This window comes from Bison bison, unplaced genomic scaffold (genome assembly GCF_000754665.1).
Source record: "Bison bison bison isolate TAMUID 2011002044 unplaced genomic scaffold, Bison_UMD1.0 scf7180017864508, whole genome shotgun sequence".
Classification (NCBI taxonomy): domain Eukaryota; kingdom Metazoa; phylum Chordata; class Mammalia; order Artiodactyla; family Bovidae; genus Bison; species Bison bison.
Genome location: NW_011495064.1, coordinates 7,825,202 through 7,845,888, shown reverse-complemented (window position 1 = coordinate 7,845,888; position 20,687 = coordinate 7,825,202). Strand labels below are relative to the sequence as shown.

General features: G+C 42.1%; 1 protein-coding gene across 8 annotated transcripts in view; it reads right to left on the bottom strand.

The window, feature by feature from the left end:
- The window catches only part of IL1RL1 (interleukin 1 receptor-like 1), a 72,697-nt gene that overhangs the window by 13,569 nt on the left and 38,441 nt on the right, over nt 1-20,687 (bottom strand). For 3 of the 8 annotated variants that reach the window (XM_010829676.1, XM_010829675.1, XM_010829677.1), the window contains 6 exons: nt 5,688-5,744; nt 5,245-5,414; nt 3,934-4,144; nt 2,146-2,320; nt 1,890-2,052; nt 402-473 (listed from right to left, as the gene is read on the bottom strand). In XM_010829676.1, coding sequence (XP_010827978.1) covers nt 402-473; nt 1,890-2,052; nt 2,146-2,320; nt 3,934-4,144; nt 5,245-5,305 — 682 coding nt within the window. In that variant the 5' untranslated portion in view covers nt 5,306-5,414; nt 5,688-5,744. Of the gene's footprint in view, nt 1-401; nt 474-1,889; nt 2,053-2,145; nt 2,321-3,933; nt 4,145-5,244; nt 5,415-5,687; nt 5,745-6,312; nt 7,267-12,529; nt 12,901-20,687 lie in introns of those variants that run through there. The other 5 variants (XM_010829672.1, XM_010829673.1, XM_010829674.1 and 2 more) reach the window with 5 other exon arrangements.

Below are 20,687 nucleotides of genomic sequence, written 5' to 3'. Positions count from 1 at the left end.
CCCATGGAGAGAGGAGCCTGGCAGGCTACAGTCCATAGCGTTGCAAAGAGTGGGACATGACTGCAGTGACTTAGCACACAGCACACACTGATCCGTCTAAGCCTAACCATCCATAAACATTAAGTGGGACAATATCTACCTCCTGGACAGAAGCAAGAGGGAAATGAGGCAGCACAGGTGAAAGTACCAAAAAACAAAAAGCAAAGCAGAGCACAGTACAAATGTGAGTGCTGTATATGGTGGTGAGCACATATCCCTAATTTTAGAAAGTGCCCAAGGTGGGTGTTTGCAAGTATATCTCATTTAATCCTCAAGACCTACTATGGAGATAGCCTGACCCCTGGGTCACGTGGAAGGATTTTCCAGGCAAAAATTTTACAGTATTCTTATAGTTTTCTTACCAATTTCCACTTCCTTTATTTCGTTTTGTGGAGGCGCTTTAATTACAGGAGGCAAAGAAAAGCCCTTCTCCTCTGAAATTAAAGACAAAGACAGAATTTCAATATTTGGAGAGCATTGAATAGTCGTCAATACAAAGGTTGTATTTTCTTATTTCTAACCTATTTCACAGTGATATTTCTCAAATTTTTTGATAGTGATCCATGGCAAGAAATACACATGTATACACATACACCCCCCCAACACACACACAAATGAAACCAAAACAGTCAAGCAATACCTTTCTGTTATTAGCTATGGTTTTTTTATATATATATTTTCTCTTCTCTCTTTTTTATTGTTAAAACAAATACTATGCAAACCATTAAATGAATTGCATAATGTAGCAATTGCCAGAAAACCTCGATTCCATAGAATAGGCATAACGCTACAGGGAGGATTTCCAAAGACCCGTGAAAGTGATAAACACGTCAGTCTACACTTCTGCTCGCAACCTTCCACCTATGTGGCTTGCCATATCAGAAAGTCCAAATTCCTGCTTAGACATGGTAAAAATATTCTCAAAGTTTCTGTAAATAGAGAGAAGCCTATTTAATCTCTGATATAACTAACTGAATGAGAAGTTAGTTCTAATGGAGCACGCATGCATTCCTGTACCCCTTGATTCTCACTTATCTCAGAATGCTGTGATTAAGGACCTCCGTGGGGTTTGATGTTGAACACTGAGAGATGCAAGCACAAATGCGGTCCAGTGCTGCTCATTTTACAGGGGCGGAGCCCTGGAAAACTCCAGACAAAACTCTTGTCCACTATGGTTCTGCCCAAAGAAATGTGCCAGGCATATAGGTTTCATCTATACCCACAGATCAAGCTGTGCTGAGGAGACCCCAGCTCTTTGTAGATCGGGCAGGTTTGATTGTGAGGCCTTCCCCCTGATGGATTTTTATAGAATGTAAGGTGAACTTAAAACTTAGAATTAAATGACCACCTAAGGTGGTAGATGATGATGAAAGCCTTGCAAATCAAGATTGAAAACCACCCAATAATATCTATGCATCTCTTTATAAAGTTTCTCATTATACTTCTAATCCAGTTAGTTATATCAGAGAGTAAATAGATCTTGCTCTATTTACAGAAACTCTGACAAGACATTGGGAGAAAGAGAGTTAATCTTGCTCTTCAAATAGTTGAGTTGCAGTTCAAAAAAAGTTAGGTGATTGCATTACCTTTGAAAAATTAAAACATAGAGGAGAGAGCAGATGTGGCTTTGGATTCATAGTGTAATTTCGCCCCCTCCCCCAAATGTCTTAAAACATGATGGTGTATAATTTAGAAAATCTCCTTGCATCATATTAGAGGATGTGTAAGAAAAGGTGAGGCAGGAGGAAGCTCAAGGAGGAGGATAAAATACAGGCAAATCAACAAGAAGGACACGATTTCTCTCACTTTATCTTTTTTCGATATTGCCCTTGTTACATTCAGTAGCTTACCAGTAACTGTGAATGATTTGGTTGCTGTTACAATATATTTGACTCCATATTCGTTGTGTATAAATTTACATGTATAATGACCAGTATCCTTGTTGGTTGCATCGTCAATCAGCAAGAACGACTTGTGTACCAGGTACCTTGGTCCTTGGAGAACTTCACAGTTCTGAAATGAAAGGTTCCAGTCCACTTTTAGTAATTCTTTCTTACCTATTTTGATTGTGTATTTTCATCTATTTCCCGGCAAGTTTCTTTTTACCTTAAACCACTCAACAGGCTGTGTCCAATTGTAGCGGTTAATTGTAGGACAAAATATTAGGGAATTTTTTTCTGATCCAGATGTCGTTGAATATATCAGATAATCTGGAATATTGCAATCTGGTTGTTTTTCAAAAATGGTGACATTCACATATCCAGTCTTATTGGAGGTAGGACTATTAAAATAAAATAAGCAATTTTTAAAAAGTCACTTAGCATTATGCAATAATTTAATCCAACTCTAACTTTTACTTAATATTATTTAGCATTATGAAATGACTTAATCCACCTCTTAATCTGGCAAGAATACTGGAGTGGATTGCCATTTCCTTCTCTAGAGGATCTTCCCAACCCAGGGATCAAACCTGCATCTCTTGCATTGGCTCGCAGGTTGTTTACCACTGAGCCTCCAGGGAAGCCTAATCCGACTCTAATTTTTACTTAATATTAGCATTAGCAGCAGCAGCAGCAGCAGCATTATGAAATGACTTACTCTGACTCTAACTTTTACTGAATACTAACACTATGAAATAATTCAACTCTAATGTTTCTTCCTAAAACAATTGATACACAGTAGTTCTTATTTTAAAATAGTCATTAAAATCTAAAGTTTTAATTGCTTTTTTGGTTACATTTTAAATAAAATATAACCCCTTGTAGCTGCTGTTCAGTTGCTCAGTCGTGTCCAGCTCTTTGCAATCCCATGGACTGTAGCCCATCAGATTCCTCTACCCATTGGGTCCTCCAGGCAAGAATGCTGGAGCAGGTTACCACTTCCTTCTCCAGCAGATCTTCCTGGATGAACCCACATCTCCTGTATTGGCAGGCAGATTCTTTACCACTGAGCCACCAGCGAAGCTTAAAGCATAACCTCTGCCGTAGCCTTAAAAAGGACTCCCTCACCAATTCTCTATATACTGTATGTGCTGTGACACCAACCCCTGATATAATAATGAAAATAATTAGTATCTATTAAGAGTTTTCTATATACCATTTATGGTGGTAATATTACCTCATTTTGTGCTCATAACAGGCTCTGAAGTGGGTTCTGTTATCATGTGTATTTGACAGATGAGGTAACAGTGAAGGAGAAGCAACTTAACAACAGCACACAGATAAGCAGTGAGGACCGTGGATTCAAAACTAGCACCATCTGACCTCAGAGCCCAGGCACCGAGCTAGAGCGATTTGCCTTTGGACATAGTTGGTCTCATAGCTTATATTTACCAAACAGGCACACAACATTTATGAGACAACATTTGTGACAACCGCATGTAGAGTAATGCACTCGGGCTTGCCCCTCAGGTGGAAGGCCCAGGTGACCACCCTTTTACATTCATCACAAGCCTAACCTTTTTATACTGGATTGTTCTTGTTTGGAACTCAAAGTGAGTGATTGCTCTCAGTTTCTCAGCCACTAGAACAACCTGGTCTTTTTCTAATTGGGCTATAAGTTAAGCCCTGCAATTATACATACAAATAGCTTACCAGGGACTTCCCTGGTGGGCCAGTGGTTAAGACTCTGTGAGTCCATTGCAGAGGGGCACGTCCCTAACAGAGCTCAATCCCTGTTCGGGGAACTAAAATACTGCATGCTTTGCAGTGCCTCCAAGTAATAATGACAAATAGTTCACCACCACCTGAACTTCACCATGAAGACATTTCTAGAAGTGCTTTTTATTCAGATTACTTCATACATATGACTGTTCGAGAGGTCTAGAAAGGGAAGAGAAGTGAGGCAGCTCAGAATATCAGCTGTTAAAGACGAAGGAGCAGGCCTGGACAATACCGTCTGACAATGCAGGTATAAAATCCCGAGTCGCTGACTTTGGCTGGGAGGAACTTGAGATGCTTCCCTGAGGCAACTATCCGATTTCCTCTCTGGGTAGAAATACTTTTGTTGGTCTTTGAGTAATACCAGTCCACAGGGTATGGATATTTTTCTTGTCTGGAACATGTCACAATTAAAGCCTCATTTTCCAGGCCCAAAAATGGTCTGCCTGCAAATTAAAAACAAACAAACAAACACATAAATTTCTTGAAGTGATCATATGAAAAGATTACGATTTTGGTATTCTAAATATCCCCTTCTAAGCTTCCCCAGCAGTATGGTGGTAAAGAACCTGCCTGCCAATGCAGGAGACTCAGGTTCCATCCCTGGATCAGGAAGATCCCCTGGAGTAGGAAATGGCAACTTGCTCCAATATTCTTGACTGGGAAATCTCTTGGACAGAGGAGCCTGGCAGGCTAGAATCTATGGGGTCGCAAAGAGTCGGACATGACTGAGTGATTAAACAATAGCAAGATTAAATTGAGAAAGCTGTCATACTTTGTGACACTTTGAGAAAGAATAAGTAAATCGTCTAAGCTCTTTTATGAAATATTCTAATGGGTACACTGGAGAAGGAAACGGCAATCCATTCCAGTATTCTTGCCTGGAAAAGTCCATGGACAGAGGAACCTGACAGGCTACAGTCCGCGGGCTTGCAGAGTTGGACACAACTGAGCGACTAACAATGGGTACGTACATTAGTGCTTTAACCTGGACCTTAATCTTCCACGTTGCTCCAAAGAAACGCAGCCAAGTCCACCTACACAAAGCATGTTGTCGAGTCAACAAACGCTGCCCACACCTCTCCGTGCAGGCATCATGTTACATTTTGATGTATTTGAATGCATTAAATCAAAATGATGCTGTATTTGTTATAAAAAATTTATCCCCATAAAGGGGACAAATGAAGAGCTGCTGATGAAGAATAACTCTAAGGACTTTCCTGGTGGCGCAGTGGATAAGAATCCCCCTGCTAAAGCAGAGGACACACGTTCAATCCCTGGTCTGGTAATATCCCACATGCTGCAGGGCAACCCACAATGGAGAGGAGCCCCTGGTCGCTGCAACTATAAAAAGCCTGTTTGCAGCAACAAGGACCCAGAACAAGCAAAAATAAATAATAAATGAATTTTTAAAAAAGAATAACTGTAGAACATAAATGAACTCTCCACATTGCCATTCAGTTAGAGCAATTGGATAGCAAGGCACATGTTCTTGGAATTACTTAATTAAAATTGTTTTAAATCTTAGTTCAAAAGCAATACTTACTAAACCTAGCTGATGTGGAAGGTATGAGAGCTGTTAGAATTACCGAGACCCAAAGTCTCATTCTGTTTCTCAAGTGAGAGCAGGTGCTGAGAACCGATTCTCAAGATGATTCAGGTCGAGTCTGAGACATCCAATGGCAAAGCTCCCACCTAGGAGATTGATGATATTCCCTAAGACAGATAGTTGCAAAGAACTGTCAGTATCTCTACCAAAAAAATGAATCATTCGAAATCACAAGCAAGCAATTATCCTCCAATTAAAAATAAATTAATTTAAAAACCAATTATTATCCAATTAAAAATAATTTTTAAAATTCTCAAGCAAAATATTTACAGCCATGATTTTGACTTGCTTAATACCCCTGCCCCCTGCAAGGAGGAGTCATCCTTAGCAGATCTTTAGTATATGAGCTAACTTCAGACACACATCATTGAATACTAGACCTTGGGGCCATGCAGACCTGATGTTGGCCGTCCTGTTTCACTGTCTCATGATTGAAGCTAAATTAAGAGGAAAGAAAATAAGTTTCTATTAAAAAAAAAATCATAAAAGTCAAGTGACCCTAGACAACACAATATTATAAATGCTGACATAAAACCACAAACATCCACACAAGCTGGCAATTGGCTGTGCGTTCACATGACCCCCTTCTTCCCCCAAGAACACAGGCAAACTCTCATCCCATATTTCCTAAGGATTATGAGAAAGAGATGGCTAAAATGGTCATCAAATTATTGCCCTAGACACCATTCCAAACCCTCAAAAACATGTCTCTCACCCTGTTTGTCCCCAAGATCCACCAAAGGCTTTCTAAGATGAGTTGAAGGTCTATGAAAAACAATTACATTTTTTTTCTTTCAACAAAAGGATAACAGCTATATTTTTTTTCTTAAAGAGTTGAGGAAAGATGGAACCAATAAAGAAAGCAACAAATATAGGATGACTACAATAACCCTTAATGTATTTCCGGATAGCACATTTCCTCTACACATGAATTGTTGGTACTTTTCTCATTACATGTATGGAAACGTTTTTACTACGAACTTTAGTTAAGTAAAGGATGCTTACCCTAAGTGAAGGGCAGAAGGAAAGAACTTCAAGTCAGTAACTGAGCTGTGAAGATTTTCCAGTTCTTGTGGCTTCTTCCTTACCGACTCCCCACAAGCACAAATTCCCTCTTTTATTTGAAAGGGGAGATAAGAGACATCCTTCCACACACCCACTCCACCCACCCTAAAATTTCATCTTGAGCCAAAATCCATGACTCGTTCAAAAGTGCCGGTTTACTTATACCAAGAACTCTTGACCCTGATATATAAATATTTAAGGACAACAGAATAATCATTTGGAAGAAGTAATCAGATCTTATCCCGTTTTAGCATCAGTTACTCAAGCTAATGCTTGGCGTTTGTGGCTCCAATATTATTACAATTTGAGTTCCAAATGATCTGGAAATCCGGGAACCCTATGACTGCCCATCCAGATACTCCTTGATACTTTATTTGACAGACTCTAGAGAGGAAGGCTCAGCAACTTTGGTGCTGAGAGAGTTTCAAAAGCAAATGGGGACGAGAGATAAAAAGTAAACAGACTCCAAGGGGTTTTGCAAATGTACTGTTTAAGATCCAGAACTAACATAGTCTCATCCAAACACGGATTCCAGATTCTCAGATTCAAGTCCCTACAGGGCTCTTAGATGGGAAAGGCAAGTTTTTCTAAGGAGTTCATAGAAACAGAGGGAAGTCATTAGACTGTCTAACAGAGAAACATGGAAAACTGTCAGCCTCAACTTTTGGGTTCCATGTCAAACAAATGTTAGCTGCAAATTTGCCTTTAGCTCCACATAGCTGGTGTAACTCAGTCATGAGTAAATTTGACTAATTTAAAACTCACCACATCCCAGAAGGATTCTGGGACTGATTCCAGACCAGCACAGTAATAAATAACCAAAGCTAAGGCTTCTCAGGAACTCACGGTATGTCACATACTCTGGGGAGCGAGCTCCGCCCCTGGCAAAGGTCATGAGGAAGGAGGCTTGGCATACGCAAAGGCGGGATCAAGCCTCAGGAGTCTCCCTGGAAATTCTCGAGCAATCTACCCCCAAAACCAGAGTCTGCCTACTTTCTGCTTTGTGCTTTCACCTACACCTCTGACTTTACGGGGGGCTGTCCCCCACTACCTCTCTCTGAAAAAAGAGTTAGCTTACAGCTCCAGTTAATAATTCCTGGCTGTGACAGTGTTTCAACCTACAAACTCCCTTGGAAGTCCTCTAGCCTGCCTGAATAGGTTTTTCCGGCCACATGTGATTGCTCAGAGCCTCCAAACTGTGAGAGGCATGAGATGTTCTAAACTGTCTAAATACAGATTCCTTTGAGCAGTTAAAAGATTGATTAGAAATTGTATTGGTGAAGGGATTTTCACTTGTTGGGCCAATGTTTGCTGCTAAGTCTCCATATCCCTTACCTGCTGTGTCCCTGGCAGTGTATTGATTAATATAATTGGTGTAAATAGTAGCTTTAATGTTTGTAACCTGGGACCCTTGAATTAATTCTTTTTGTTGTTATAGCCCACCACACCTTTGCTCTGTAGGAATGCAACTTTATCTAATGCTTTTTGGAGGCTGGCGCCTGACTTTAGAATAATCACCTTTAGAGAAAAAGGCCTCCAGGCCAGAAGATGATGCAAATCACCTAAACTTTTGCATATGATAAGATTGCAGGAAGAAAGCCTGGCTTACTGCAGGACTCTACCCCTTCCCCCATTATCCTCTATGCATAACTTAAGGTATAAAAACTACTTTGGAAAATAAAGTGCGGGGCCTTGTTCACCGAAACTTGGTCTCACCATGTCGTTCTTTCTCTTACCTTCTGGCTGAATTATTCAGCCTCTTTTCTCCACTGAATTTCCTCACTGAGCTATCCTCATTCTATTACTCTTTATATCCTTAATTACGTTTAATTAAGCAATTGTTTCCTGATCCTCGCCGACGCCGTCCCCGCTTCGAATTCCCTGGATCCCTGGCTGGACCCCGGCAACATACGGTTCTCAATGGCTTACATGTATTAGCACCTTCATTCTCACCACCGCCCAGTGACACAAGCACTGTTATTATTACAGCTGTTCTACAGACAAGGACACTGAGACACCAAGTGATAGCTGCTCAGTCGTGTCCTATGCTTTGTAACCTCGCAGACTGTAGCCCACCAGGCTTCTCTGTCCATGGTATTATCCAGGCAAGAATACTGGAGTAGGTTGCTATTCCCTTATCCAGGGGATCTTCCCAACCCAGGGCTCAAACCTGGGTCTCTGGCCCTGCAGGGAGATTCTTTACCGTCTGATCCACCAGGGAAGCCTTGAGACATCAAGAGGGTAAGCCAATGGTACAAGTTATGTTATGCTAAGAGATGGATCCAGAATTTGAACCCAAGCAGGTTGGCTCCAAAGGCTAGATTCCTAACCACTATATTATTTTGCTATGATATGATGAAGGTTGAAAGAGGAGGTGCTGCCCAAAAAACGTTCCAGTGGATTTTGGGAGCTAGTTGACAACACCACGACTTCTCGCCCTTCTCCCCTGTGGCTGGCAAAGTTTCTGAGGCAGGCATCTCCTTCTGCACCAATATCAGTCATGCGGTCTCAGAGGGAGAGATGAAAAGTCTTGTCACTGCTGGGAGATTCACCACAAGATGCTGGCATTACTTCAAGGAATTAGATCTGCTTATCGCTATGCTTGACTTAGTTGTTAAGATCATGTGGGCTTTGGCACTGAGAATCTGCTCCACAGAATCAGGAGCAGGCAAGCTTGGAACAGTGCCCAGAACACTGTAACCTCTAGGTAACATTTTGACAAACAAAATAAAACTACCTTAAACATGCTTACATTTGAATACAAACTTACATTTTGTATCCTAAAACATCTTAAATTTTTTAATCAAGTTTAGGCATTTATTCATTCAGACTAGGCCATGGTTATCTTGGTTTCCTAGTTTTCAATAAGGCTTCAGTTAGAGTTTTAATAGCATACCCATGATATCTTGCAGAAGCATTTAATAAAGTCTAGCTATTGTGATAAATAAAAGCTATCACTATAAAATAATTCAATTATTCAACATTTAAGTCATTGCATTGAAAGTACAATATTGCATAGTACTTATCAGCAGCAGCATTCAAATTTTACAGATTAAAATAAAAACCCAAGGATGAGACTGATTAAATAATTTGACCAAGCTCACACAGTTGTGGCTGGGGTTGAAACCAGACTTGCTGAACCTCAAAGACACGTCTTTTTTTCCCCCTAATCTTAACTGAAAAGAGAGGTTACAGTGATAACTCTTTCCTTCTTATGATTGAGACAGGGAGATGAAATAAAATAAATAGCCCTAATTTCCTTTAAGCCCATTTTCTATACAGAACTAAGCAATTTTGGCCTCTAACTACTATGATACCATCCAGTGTAAAAGTATAGTAGTTTATAATAACTTAGCAAGACAACACATGAAAGGCAAGGGCTTCCAATAAATAACTAAATCCAAGATACTGAGCAGCCATGAATTCTGCCAAGTTAAGCAGAAATCTTCCAATGCCTGCTGACTGCAAGGGCAGATTACCCTCTTTTTAAGAATTCTCAGAATTACTCTTCATTTTCAGAATTTATCTAAACTAATCTGGCCATAGGGGGCTTCCCAGGTGATGCTTGTGGTAACGAACCTGCCTGCCAATGCAGGAGTCTTGGGTTCTATTCCTAGGTCAAGGAAGATCCCCTGGAGGAGGTTTTGGCTACCATGCCAGTATTCTTGCCTAGAGAATCCCATGGACAGAGGAGCCTGGCGGGCTATGGTCCATAGTGTCACAAAGAGTCGGACATGACTGGAGCAATTTAGCACGAAATTTGGCCATATATTTTTTCTCCTAATTACTAAGGTGGAGCCTGGACATGAGACAGAGTTTGGAGTGAGAATCCCTCAGTATGGGACATATACAACCAGGCAAACCTCTTAGACATACAGCTGGAGATGTCAAGGCATCAATGAGCTATTTGCTGCTGAAGTTCAGGGAACACATGTAGGTTAGAGACCTACATCCAGATATATATATATAAATTTGGGATCCATGAGTATATAGATGAAATTAAACCCACCAGGCTGGAGGAGATCTTCCAGAGTGCAAGCAGATAGACCTTGAAGCTACACAAGAGAAAAGCTGCTCGCCTTCCCTGGAAAACTCCCCTGGAGAGAGGTATTCATCCTTCCTTCACAGACCAGTTTGAACCTCTGTGTGTAAATCACTGCAGAAGTATTGAGAATTTTGCTCTTGTTGTTAGTCGCTGAGTCGTGTCTGTCTCTTGGAGACCCCATGGACTGTAACCCACCAGGCTCCTCTGTCCGTGAGTTTCTCCAGGCAAGAATACTGGAGTGGTTTGCCATTTCCTTCTCCTGGGTATCTTCCTGACCCTGGGATTGAACCCGGTTTCCTGCATTGGCAGGTGGATTCTTTACCACTGAGCCACTTGGGAAGCCCCATTTTTCTCCATACTCGCAAAAAACTGGAAAGTGTAGAAGGGCAAGCAGAGAAATACAGACCCTCATAATCATAGGACAAATATTTTGAAGGACGTAGATGAAGAGTTCTCCTACTGGAAAAGCAAGAATCTGAAAACCAAAGACATCCCCGAGCTTTTTGAGTTACTGGTCCACATATCCGAATGTGGAAGGGTCAAGCTCCTCACCTACACATCCTGTTCAAGAGCAGAGAGAACTCTCCTTCCTGTTGGGGATTCTGCGATTCAAATCAGCAGCCACCGTGGGCCACCAGTAGGGCACAGAGGTGAAGATTCCCAAAGTAGGAAAAGTAAAAAAATAATGATGACGATGAGGGCTGACATTATTAAGCATTTGATATTAGCTAAGTGGTGGTTTAGTTACTAAGTCTTGTGACTCCATAGACTGTAGACTGCCAGGCTCCTCTGTCCATGAGATTTCCTGGGCAAGAATACTGGAGTGGGTTGTCATTTCCTTCTCCAGGGGATCTTCCTGACCCAGGGATCAAACCCAGCTCTCCTGCATTGCAGGCGGATTCTTTACTGACTGAGTCACCTATGACTTTACACCCATTTCATCTTTAGACACCACCCTCTGAGCCTGATGTTAGTACTAATATGCTGGCTTTATAAGTGAACAGTACGAGAATTAAAGAGGTTAGGTGAATAGTCTAGAGTCATGAGTAAGAGCAGGGATTAAATGTGGTTCTGTGGGTGTCGGAGCTTTCTCTCATATACTGTATACAGACTAGCAGGAATGTCATGACAAGGTCCATATTGAGACTTTGGGGGCAGTGACACATGAATGTCATTGAATACGGCACATGAATATACATAGCTCCCTCTTCTCCACACCTGACACACAGTGGGTGCAGCTTTAGGGGCCAGCTCTGCCACATTTGACCCTGCACGCTTTGTTGAGAGCCTTCAGAGAGGAGAGGAATGGAGCCATCAACCAGAGGTCCCCATGCCAGACATGGGTTTGAGTCAGTTATTCCTCCCTACCCACCACTCCCCTCAAAAGACAGGCCCCCAGCAGCCCTCCTCCTGAAACACATCACTCTCTTTTTTTCCATCCTATTTCCTTCCCCCTTTCCACACACTACATTCCTCTCCCCTGCCCCCCCAACCCCTACTGAGGAGCTCGTTTCTTCCCAAGATTTTTTCCCTTATCCACCATCTGAACAGATTCCATTTCTGAATTTCAGCGGATTCCAGCAAGAACAATTCTGGAATATGAGCACTCTGCATGCACTATATACCACAAGACCCCCTCCCAAACCCACCCTCCTCCATTTCTTTTCCAGTACAGCAGGCCAATGGGCTTCCCATTTGGTGCTAGCTGTAAAGAACCCGCCCGCCAATGCAGGCAATGTAAGAGATGTGGGTTCGATCCTTGGGTCAGGAAGATCCCCTGGAGGAGGGCATAGCAACCCAATCCTGTATTCTTTCCTGGAGAATCCCATGGACAGAGGAGCCTGGCAGGCTACAGTCCATAACACATCACAAAGAGTCAGATATGACTGAAGCGACTTAGCACACACATGAGGCCGAAGTTCCATGTAATACAAACAAGACTTTAAGGGACTTCATCACTCTGTACCTTGGTTTTCCCACTGGTAAGACTACCTTTTTCATAAACAGAAAATCAAGGGCAATGATTATTTTCAACCTAAATTTTTGTGTTCAAATTCCATTCCCTTTGAGATCAAAGCATTTTTGAAAAGCGCTGCAAGGAAAAACACTTACCATCTGGCTAGTGAGCTCTTTCTTCCCCAACTTCCTACCAGCAGAGTTTGCTAACTCGAAAGACCAGTTCTCTAACAGCTCTGTGCTACATAGGATAGCCACACTCCTTTTGAAGCCTTCCATTGTCCTTATCAGTTAAGAGACAGGAACCAGGTTGCTGATGAGAGCTCTGTTAACAAATATTGACTTCAGTTTGCACCATGTTCTCTGTTTGAAAGATCTCTGATGAGCTGCACTTTCCACTGCAACGGTAGCTCTGCAGATGGTCACATTTCCTCTTAGTTCTGTTTTACCTTCCTTGTGGGGAACTTTTTCAGCAAAACCTCCTGACTTAATCTAGGTGGCAGGTCACTCGGTGCCCTTACAGTGAGTTGGCAGCTGAAACTATGGCTCTAAGAACCACAGTGTACATTTCTGCAGGAGGTTTTACTGTTGATGACACACTGTCTATGTTTTGAAAACTCTGATATGATTGGGTGCCTAAGCGTGAACTAGGCTCTGTGCGCAGGGATCTCTGCACATGCTGACCCCTGCGCTCCTCAGAGGCTTAGTGGACGCTCAGAGGGGCTGATCAATTACCTTACTCAGGGCAACAGCCAAAATCAAAAGCCTCTGTAACTGGACTCTTTCCATGAGAATTCCAAATAAACTGACTTTAATCATCTATGTGATTTTATTATTGTTATTCTATATTTCTGGCTGTGCTGGGTCTTTATTGCTAATTGGGCATTTCTCTAGCTGCGGTGAGCAGGGGCTGCTCTCTCGTTCACGCTCAGGCTTCTCATCACGGTGGCTTCTCTAGTTGTGGAGCCCGGGCTCTAGGACACACGGGCTTCGGTAGTTTCAGCTCCCGCGCTCTGGAGCACAGGTTCGATATTTGCAGCACAGGAGCTTAGCTGCTCTGGAGAATGTGGCATCGTCCTGGGCCAGGGACTGTACTAGTGTCCCCCTCATTGCAAGGTGACCTCCTAACCACTAGACACCAGGGAAGCCCCAGGCCAGAATACTGGAATAGGGTAGCCTTTCCCTTCTCCATTCAAACTGTTGGTGACTTGCAAATGATCAGGATGTACCATCTGCCAAGGACTCTCTAATAGAGTAGAAAGAGCAGGAGCTTTAGATCTAGAGGGTTTTTCTCTCACTGACTGTGTCACTTAGGGCAAATTTCCCATCCTCTCTAAGCCTCAGTGCAAGTGGGTATTGTTATCAATTGTTTTTCAGTCAGTAAGCTATGTCTGCCTCTTTGTGACCCCATGGACTGCAGCCCTCCAGGCTTTCCTGGCCTTCACTATCTCCCGGAGTGTGCTCAAATTCATGTCTATTCAGTCGGTGATGCTATCTAACCATCTTATCCTCTGCAGCCCCCTTCTCTTCCTGCCCTCAATCTTTCTCAGCATTAGGGTCTTTTCCAATGAGTTGGCTCTTCACATCAGGTGACCAAAGTATTGGAGCTTCAGCTTCAGCATCAGTCCTTGCAATGAATATTCAGGGCTAATTTCCTTTAGGATTGACTAGTGTCAATAGTAAACAAATAATCTAATATCAGCCATAGTAACGAACACTGGTGGCTCTCTGCCTTCCCATATAATTAACCCACCAAAACTTCGCTTAAAAAACTTCAATTTTTTTTCAAGTTTCCTTCTAACAGCTGTCTCACCAAAGGAATCAAATCTTCCCTACGATCACCATACATAAAAGATGAAAATCCACGGCAGAATCCAGTTATTTACGGCACAGTCTTTATATGGAGCCCACTTTTTAAAGAATTGTTATTGGAGTATAGTTGATTTACAATGTTTCCAGGGTATAGCAAAGTGATTCAGTTACTCATATACATGTATCTGTTCTTTTTCAAATTCTTTTCCCACTTAGGTTACTACAGAGCACTGAGTAGAGTTCCCTGTGCTCTACAGTAAATTCTCATGAGTTATCTATTTTATACATGGCATCAATAGTGTATTTATGTCACTCCCAATCTCCCAGTTCATCCCCCCACGTGTCCATGTGTTTGTTCTCTATGACTGCGTCATACAGAGTGAAGGAAGTCAGAAAGACAAAAACAAATACCGCATATTAATGTATGTGTGTGTGTATATATATATATATATGGAGTTTAGAAAAATGGCACAGAGTCATTTATCACTTCTTCTTCACAGCTAGAGATTTAGAGAAAATGCAGTTAAGCAAGAAGCCAAGCAGTATTTATTGATGTGCCCAGCATTGTGTGGGGCATTGTGAGAGATCTGAGGTCAGGATGAAACGCATTCCTGATCTCAAGGAACTTAATCTTTACCCCAAAAGGGAGGGTGAGGGGAAGGTGCGTGCATGCATGCTAAATCGCTTCAGTCATGTCTGACTCTTTGCAACCCCATGGACTATAGCCCACCAGGCTCCTCTGTCCATGGGATTCTCCAGTCAAGAATACTGGAGTGGGTTGCCATGCCCTCCTCCAGGGGATCTTCCTGACCCAGGGTCAAACCCGAGTCTCTTATGTTTCCTGCATTGGCAGGCAGTTTCTTTACCTCTAGCACCATCTGAGGGGAAGGCAGCATTTTACAAACCTGAAAAAATTTGAGTTTAAATTAGAAATTTGCAACAGTCTGGATGTTTTTAAAAATTAGAGCAGGTTATACACAGAGGAGCTTGGTGGGCTACAGTCCATGGGGTCGCAGAGAGTCAGACAGGACTGAGTGACTAAGCACAGTGCAGTACATTGAGAACTCTTGAGTGGAGTTTAAAAAAACCTTTCTGGCATAGTGAAGGTATGGTTTACCCTAAATCTAGATCTCTCGATATCCCTTATCATCACAGGGTCTAGAAACAGGGTCAACTCTGCTGTGGAATGTCTTTCAAAGAACTTCTCAGCACTGGCACTGACGTACTTGACTGCTATCAGGATGATTAATGGTATCTTCAATGTTTCCATTACCAGCTCAGGACATTTTGTGAAGTTCAGGGAGGCCACCATCTATCAGGGTCCATCAGGCTTTGTAAGAAAGAAGGAAACGTTTGATGGAAGATAGAGGGGCCTTAGCAGCTGTGAGTAGCTTCAGGAGGATTCTTTTTCCTCCATCTGCAAGGTCTCTGCAGAATGTAGAATCCAGAGACACTTGCTGATGTACCCAACTAGCAGGGAGAGTCTGGGTGAGCCTGGGAGGGGCCAGAGACTGCTCCCTTGAGGATCTCACCCCCCCAGACCTGAAGACCTAACTTGGCACCTCAGGCCATAGCCTCTAAAAATGATTGCATCCCCTGGAGGTGAGTCTCCTAAACAAAAGTGCCCCAGAACTGATGGAAGGCTATGCTTCTCTAAGGGGGCACAAGGCATCTGTGATGATTCACCATTCAATGACATGAAAGGAAATTGGCCAAGCTTTTTCATTTGAAATGAGGACAGACTGGTGCAGCTGGAAGAGCTGAAAACTGTTTGTTGTCTGTGTGTGTATGTACGCGCACACACACATGTGCAAGAGATAATTTATGTTTGCATGTGGATTTTGTCCACATGGACATGACATCTTAGCTCTTTACCCAAACCAAAAGGAGCTTTTAAATGTCAAAAATCAGAGCTTCCCTGGTGGCTCAGTGGTAAAGGATCTGGCTGACATTACAGGAGACATGGGTTCAATCCCTGGTCTGGGAAGATCCCATGTGCCACAGAGCAACGAAGCCTGTGCACCACAGCTATTGAGCCTGTGCTCTAGAGCCGGGAAGCCAAACTACTGAGCCCATGTGCTGCAGCTACTGACATCCACACGACCGAATGACTCCACACACAGGCACATACACCAACTGGAAGAAAAATTTGATCTGAAAAATTATATTTTTCTACATTCTCTCTCTCCCTCTCCTTCTTTCTGTCTCTCCCCATGTCTCTCTCCCCTCCTCCCCCCAACACACAGACAGACACACATATGCTCATATACTCATATTCTTCTTCTCCAAAAAACCAAACAGCAACAACAAAAGAAAATGTTTACCCAGTGGCTTTTATAAAAGGTGTTTATCTCTTTCCACATTTTAACAAAGTTCAGTATTCATATGTCCCCTGCCAGACTTGAGACATTTAAACTAAAGGATGAGCAGCTGCTGCTGCTGCTGCAAGTCACATCAGTCGTGCCCAACTCTTCGAGACCCCGTGGACTGCAGCCTACCAGGCTCCTCCGTCCATGGGATTTTCCAGGCAAGAGTATTGGAGTGGGGTGCCAGTGCCTTCTCTGGATGAGCAGCTGAGTATATATAAATTGTGAGGTCCCAGTAAAAAACTCCCTTTATTCAGTGTGACAGCCAGGCTCCAGGAGGGCCCCCAATGACCCCTTCCTCCTGTCGTGCACACCTTGCAGAGTCCTCTCTCTCACTGTCAGTGTGACCAATAAAACATGGGGTAAGCCATCACATGCTACCTCCAAGATTATGAAGAGCATGTGGCTACCATCTTGGTTCTCTCTCTGGAGTCACTGTGTCTCAGAGAAGCCACATGTAGAGCCTCCCCACGAGTGTTCCACATAGAGAGGAACCAGAGCTTCATGCCAATGGCCCACGTGAGTGAGCCTGGAGGGAGGTCTTCCAGTTGCAGTAAATCTTCTGGCCAACAGGTTGACCACTACTTTATGGAAGACTGTGAAGTAGAACCACTCTCGGATCCCTAACCCACAAAAGGTACATGAGACAAGAAATATGTATTGTTTAGGCTACCCAACTTTAGAGTCATTTCTTATACACAAACAGGTAATTTAACAGTGGACAATAACGTGTCAATCACTATTTTCCTTGTGAATCTATCAACAAGGAGGTAGAAGTCAGGGGTCCTTGCTAGTATGAAATGACTTTCATTTAAAAATTCAATTTCTCCTGAGTGAAGTCAGACAGAGAAGGTGAAATATCCTATGGCATCTCTAATATGTGGAAGCTGAAAAGAAATGATACAAATGAACTTATTTAGGAAACAGAAAAAGACTCACAGACTTAGAGAACATTCTTAGAGTTGCTAGTGGGGGAGGGTAGGGGAAGGGATTGTTAGTTTGGGATGGACATGCACACCCGCTGTATCTAAGGTGGATAATCAACAACGACCTACTGTAGAGCACAGGGAACTCTGCTCAGTATTATGGTATTATTAGTATTATGGTATCAGTCGTATTAGTATTATGGTATCAGTAGTATTATTGGCTGCCTGGAGGAGAGGCAAGTTTGGGGTGAAATGGATACATGTATACATATGGCTGAGTTCCTTTGCTGTCCACCTGAAACTATCACATTTTTAATCGGTTATACCCGCAATACAAAATTAAACATATAAATCGAAAATTTCAACTTCTAGTCCTATTTAAGAGGCCTTCTGTGATCTGTGTTGTTGGGAAGTTGCTCTGTTGTATCTCTTTGGAGTTCCTTTATCAGAGGCAACTTCCTACCTTAGAGATTGTTCCACTCTTCTTAAAAGCACTCCTTCCCCTCATCTAATCAGATAAAGTTTCTTCTGTTCCACGTGCTCATTCTATATAGTCACCAGATCATTGACCAGGTGTCAGAAGTTAACAAGTCTGTTTTATCATAGACATCCTGCCCCTGGCATACTGGTCAGCAGTGGCATCTCAGAGGACTCGTGGGGATGGGTCTCTGTGGACAGAGAGCTGACCCGCATGTGGGTACCAGGAGCACAGCAGACAGACAGCAGACAGCAGGACAGAGGGACAGCCACAGGTCTGGTGGGGCAGAGGGCAGGAGCTGGCTCTGGGTCTCTGGCAGGGGCTGCATGACTATGAGCAGGCAATCTTTGCCCTGATCTGAAATGTTCTCATCCTGATGTGGTGTCTCCTGGAGCAGCCTCTGCTCCTCAGAATCTCACACAAATGCTTTAGTCTCTCACACAGTGAGAGTGGGAGAGAAAATCTGATGTGTAGGTTTGTTGTTGTTTAGTCGCTCCGTCATGTCTGACTCTCTGTAATCTCATGGGCTGTAGCCCACCCGGCTCCTCTTCCAGGCAAGAATACTGCAGTGGGTTGCCATGTCCTTGTCCAGGGGATCTTCCCAACCCAGGAATCGAACCTGCGTCTCCTGCATTGGGAGGCAGATTCTTTACCACTGAGCCACCTGGGCAGCCTGATACTCAGGTCTTAGTACGTCCCTTTGTGCTGGCCTTTCCTCTCTGCAGTCTCGGTTACAGCCCCTGCCTTGTAAGTCCATAAGAACATGAGAGGCAAAGCCCAACTGCAGGTCCTGTTCTCATCCACTCCTCCTGTTTAAATAAATGTTTACATTTTCCTCATGGCCCTACATCTTCTAAAACCTAAGTCTAAATATCTGGGGTTGGTGAAAATTTAAAAGTGGTCATCATTTGCTGATATTCTCCAAGCCTGTAAACCTTCATTCTCAGATTATCTTCTGAGATCAAGTCTAGATATTTTGAAGAAATATTCCAAAAAAATTTAGACTCAGGAAGGAAAGAGGATTCTGGAGGGGGGAAAAAAAGAAAAAAGCTAATTTCACAGAAACCACAGACATACATTTGCAGGAAGTCACTTTAATCATCCACTTTAAAATGTTTCTCTTCACTGTCCTGTCCAGTTCTCCTGAAACCAACTTCTGTAATTGAGGACATATTTTTAAAAAGAATTTGTAAATACACTTGTGTAATACATAGCAATAGTTACGTAACAGGCACTGCATTTTTGTCTGAAGCACAAACAACGGAGTATTGAGACACCAGACTAACTTTAAAATCATGGATTTCAGACTATGATGAGCAATCCTCAGTGAAGAAAGTTTGAAAACTTCTGAGTATTATTCCTAATAATCATTTTAATCATGCTCACATATTTCCCGTCAGCCCTGTATCTAAGACTGTGTATGTGACCATAGTTAGGCAAGACATACACAAGCTGTGTGCTAAGCCACTTCAGTCATGTCTGACTCTTTGTGACCCTAGGGACTGAAGCCCACCAGACTCCTCTAGGCTTTAAATGAATGGTGTTAAGACCATTTTAGATTTGCTTAAGCATTATAAATGTTTTAATATCAACATTGTAAAATATATTACAAGCAATAGAAAAATCCAGTTTAATTGATGAAAACAATTAAATTCCAGGATGCATTAGAGATTAAAACAGTAAAAAGAATTTAAAACTATAAACGTAGAATAAAATATTTAATTGATTATGAGGTGGGAGTAATATTGGTTTTCTGGGCAAAACAGCAAATACAGAAACCATAACAACATAGACCAAATCAATTTCATCACCTCTGAACATATTATTAACAGACAGGAAGCAAAAGCCTGGAGAAATATTTGAAAATTTATGTATAGCTTATATATGCAGTGTATGTACATATATACACACTCAAGTATATACATTCTATATAAGTAGATGTTATAAATCACTAACAGGAAAGATAATTTAATTTTTTAAATGTTCAAAAAAGGAGGTATAGAAGTTTCAGGAAGCTTCACTAGAAGTTTTTGATAAATAAAATGCATCAGAAGTAATTAAGAAATTTAACTCAAATACCATTTCCACTTATCAAATTTGTAAAAGCTTTACAACATCATATAATATTCAATACTGACAAAAAGAATGTGGAGATGGTGAATGTATAAACTAATACAAACTTTTTAGAGGATAATTTGGAAACATCAAAATACTCTTTAACTTGGTAGCTTGTGTTTTGTTAATATATTTTTAAAAAGTCATGGAAGTTTAAAAATATTTAGCTTCTCATTGGCAATGTTGTGGACAATAGCAAGAAAAAAACCCTGAATATACAAATCAAAAAGAGAAAAACAATTATTGTATATTAACACATATATATGGGATCTAGAAAAATGGTACAGATGAACCTATTTGCAGGGAAGGAATAGAGATGCAGACGTAGAGAACGAACTTCTGAACACAATGAGGGGAAGGAGAGGGTGGGACGTCTTGAGAGAGTAGGGTTGCCTTATACACACGATGACGTGTAAAATAGACAGCTAGTGGGAAGCTGCTGTTTAGCACAGGGACCCCAGCCTGGTGCTCTGTGAAGCCTAGAGGGGTGGGATGGGCGTGTGGAAGGGAGGCTCAAGAAGGAGAGGATATATGTATATTTATGCTGATTTGCGTTGTTGTATGGCAGAATCCAACACAACATTGTAAAGCAATTATCCTCCAATTAAAAAAAAAAA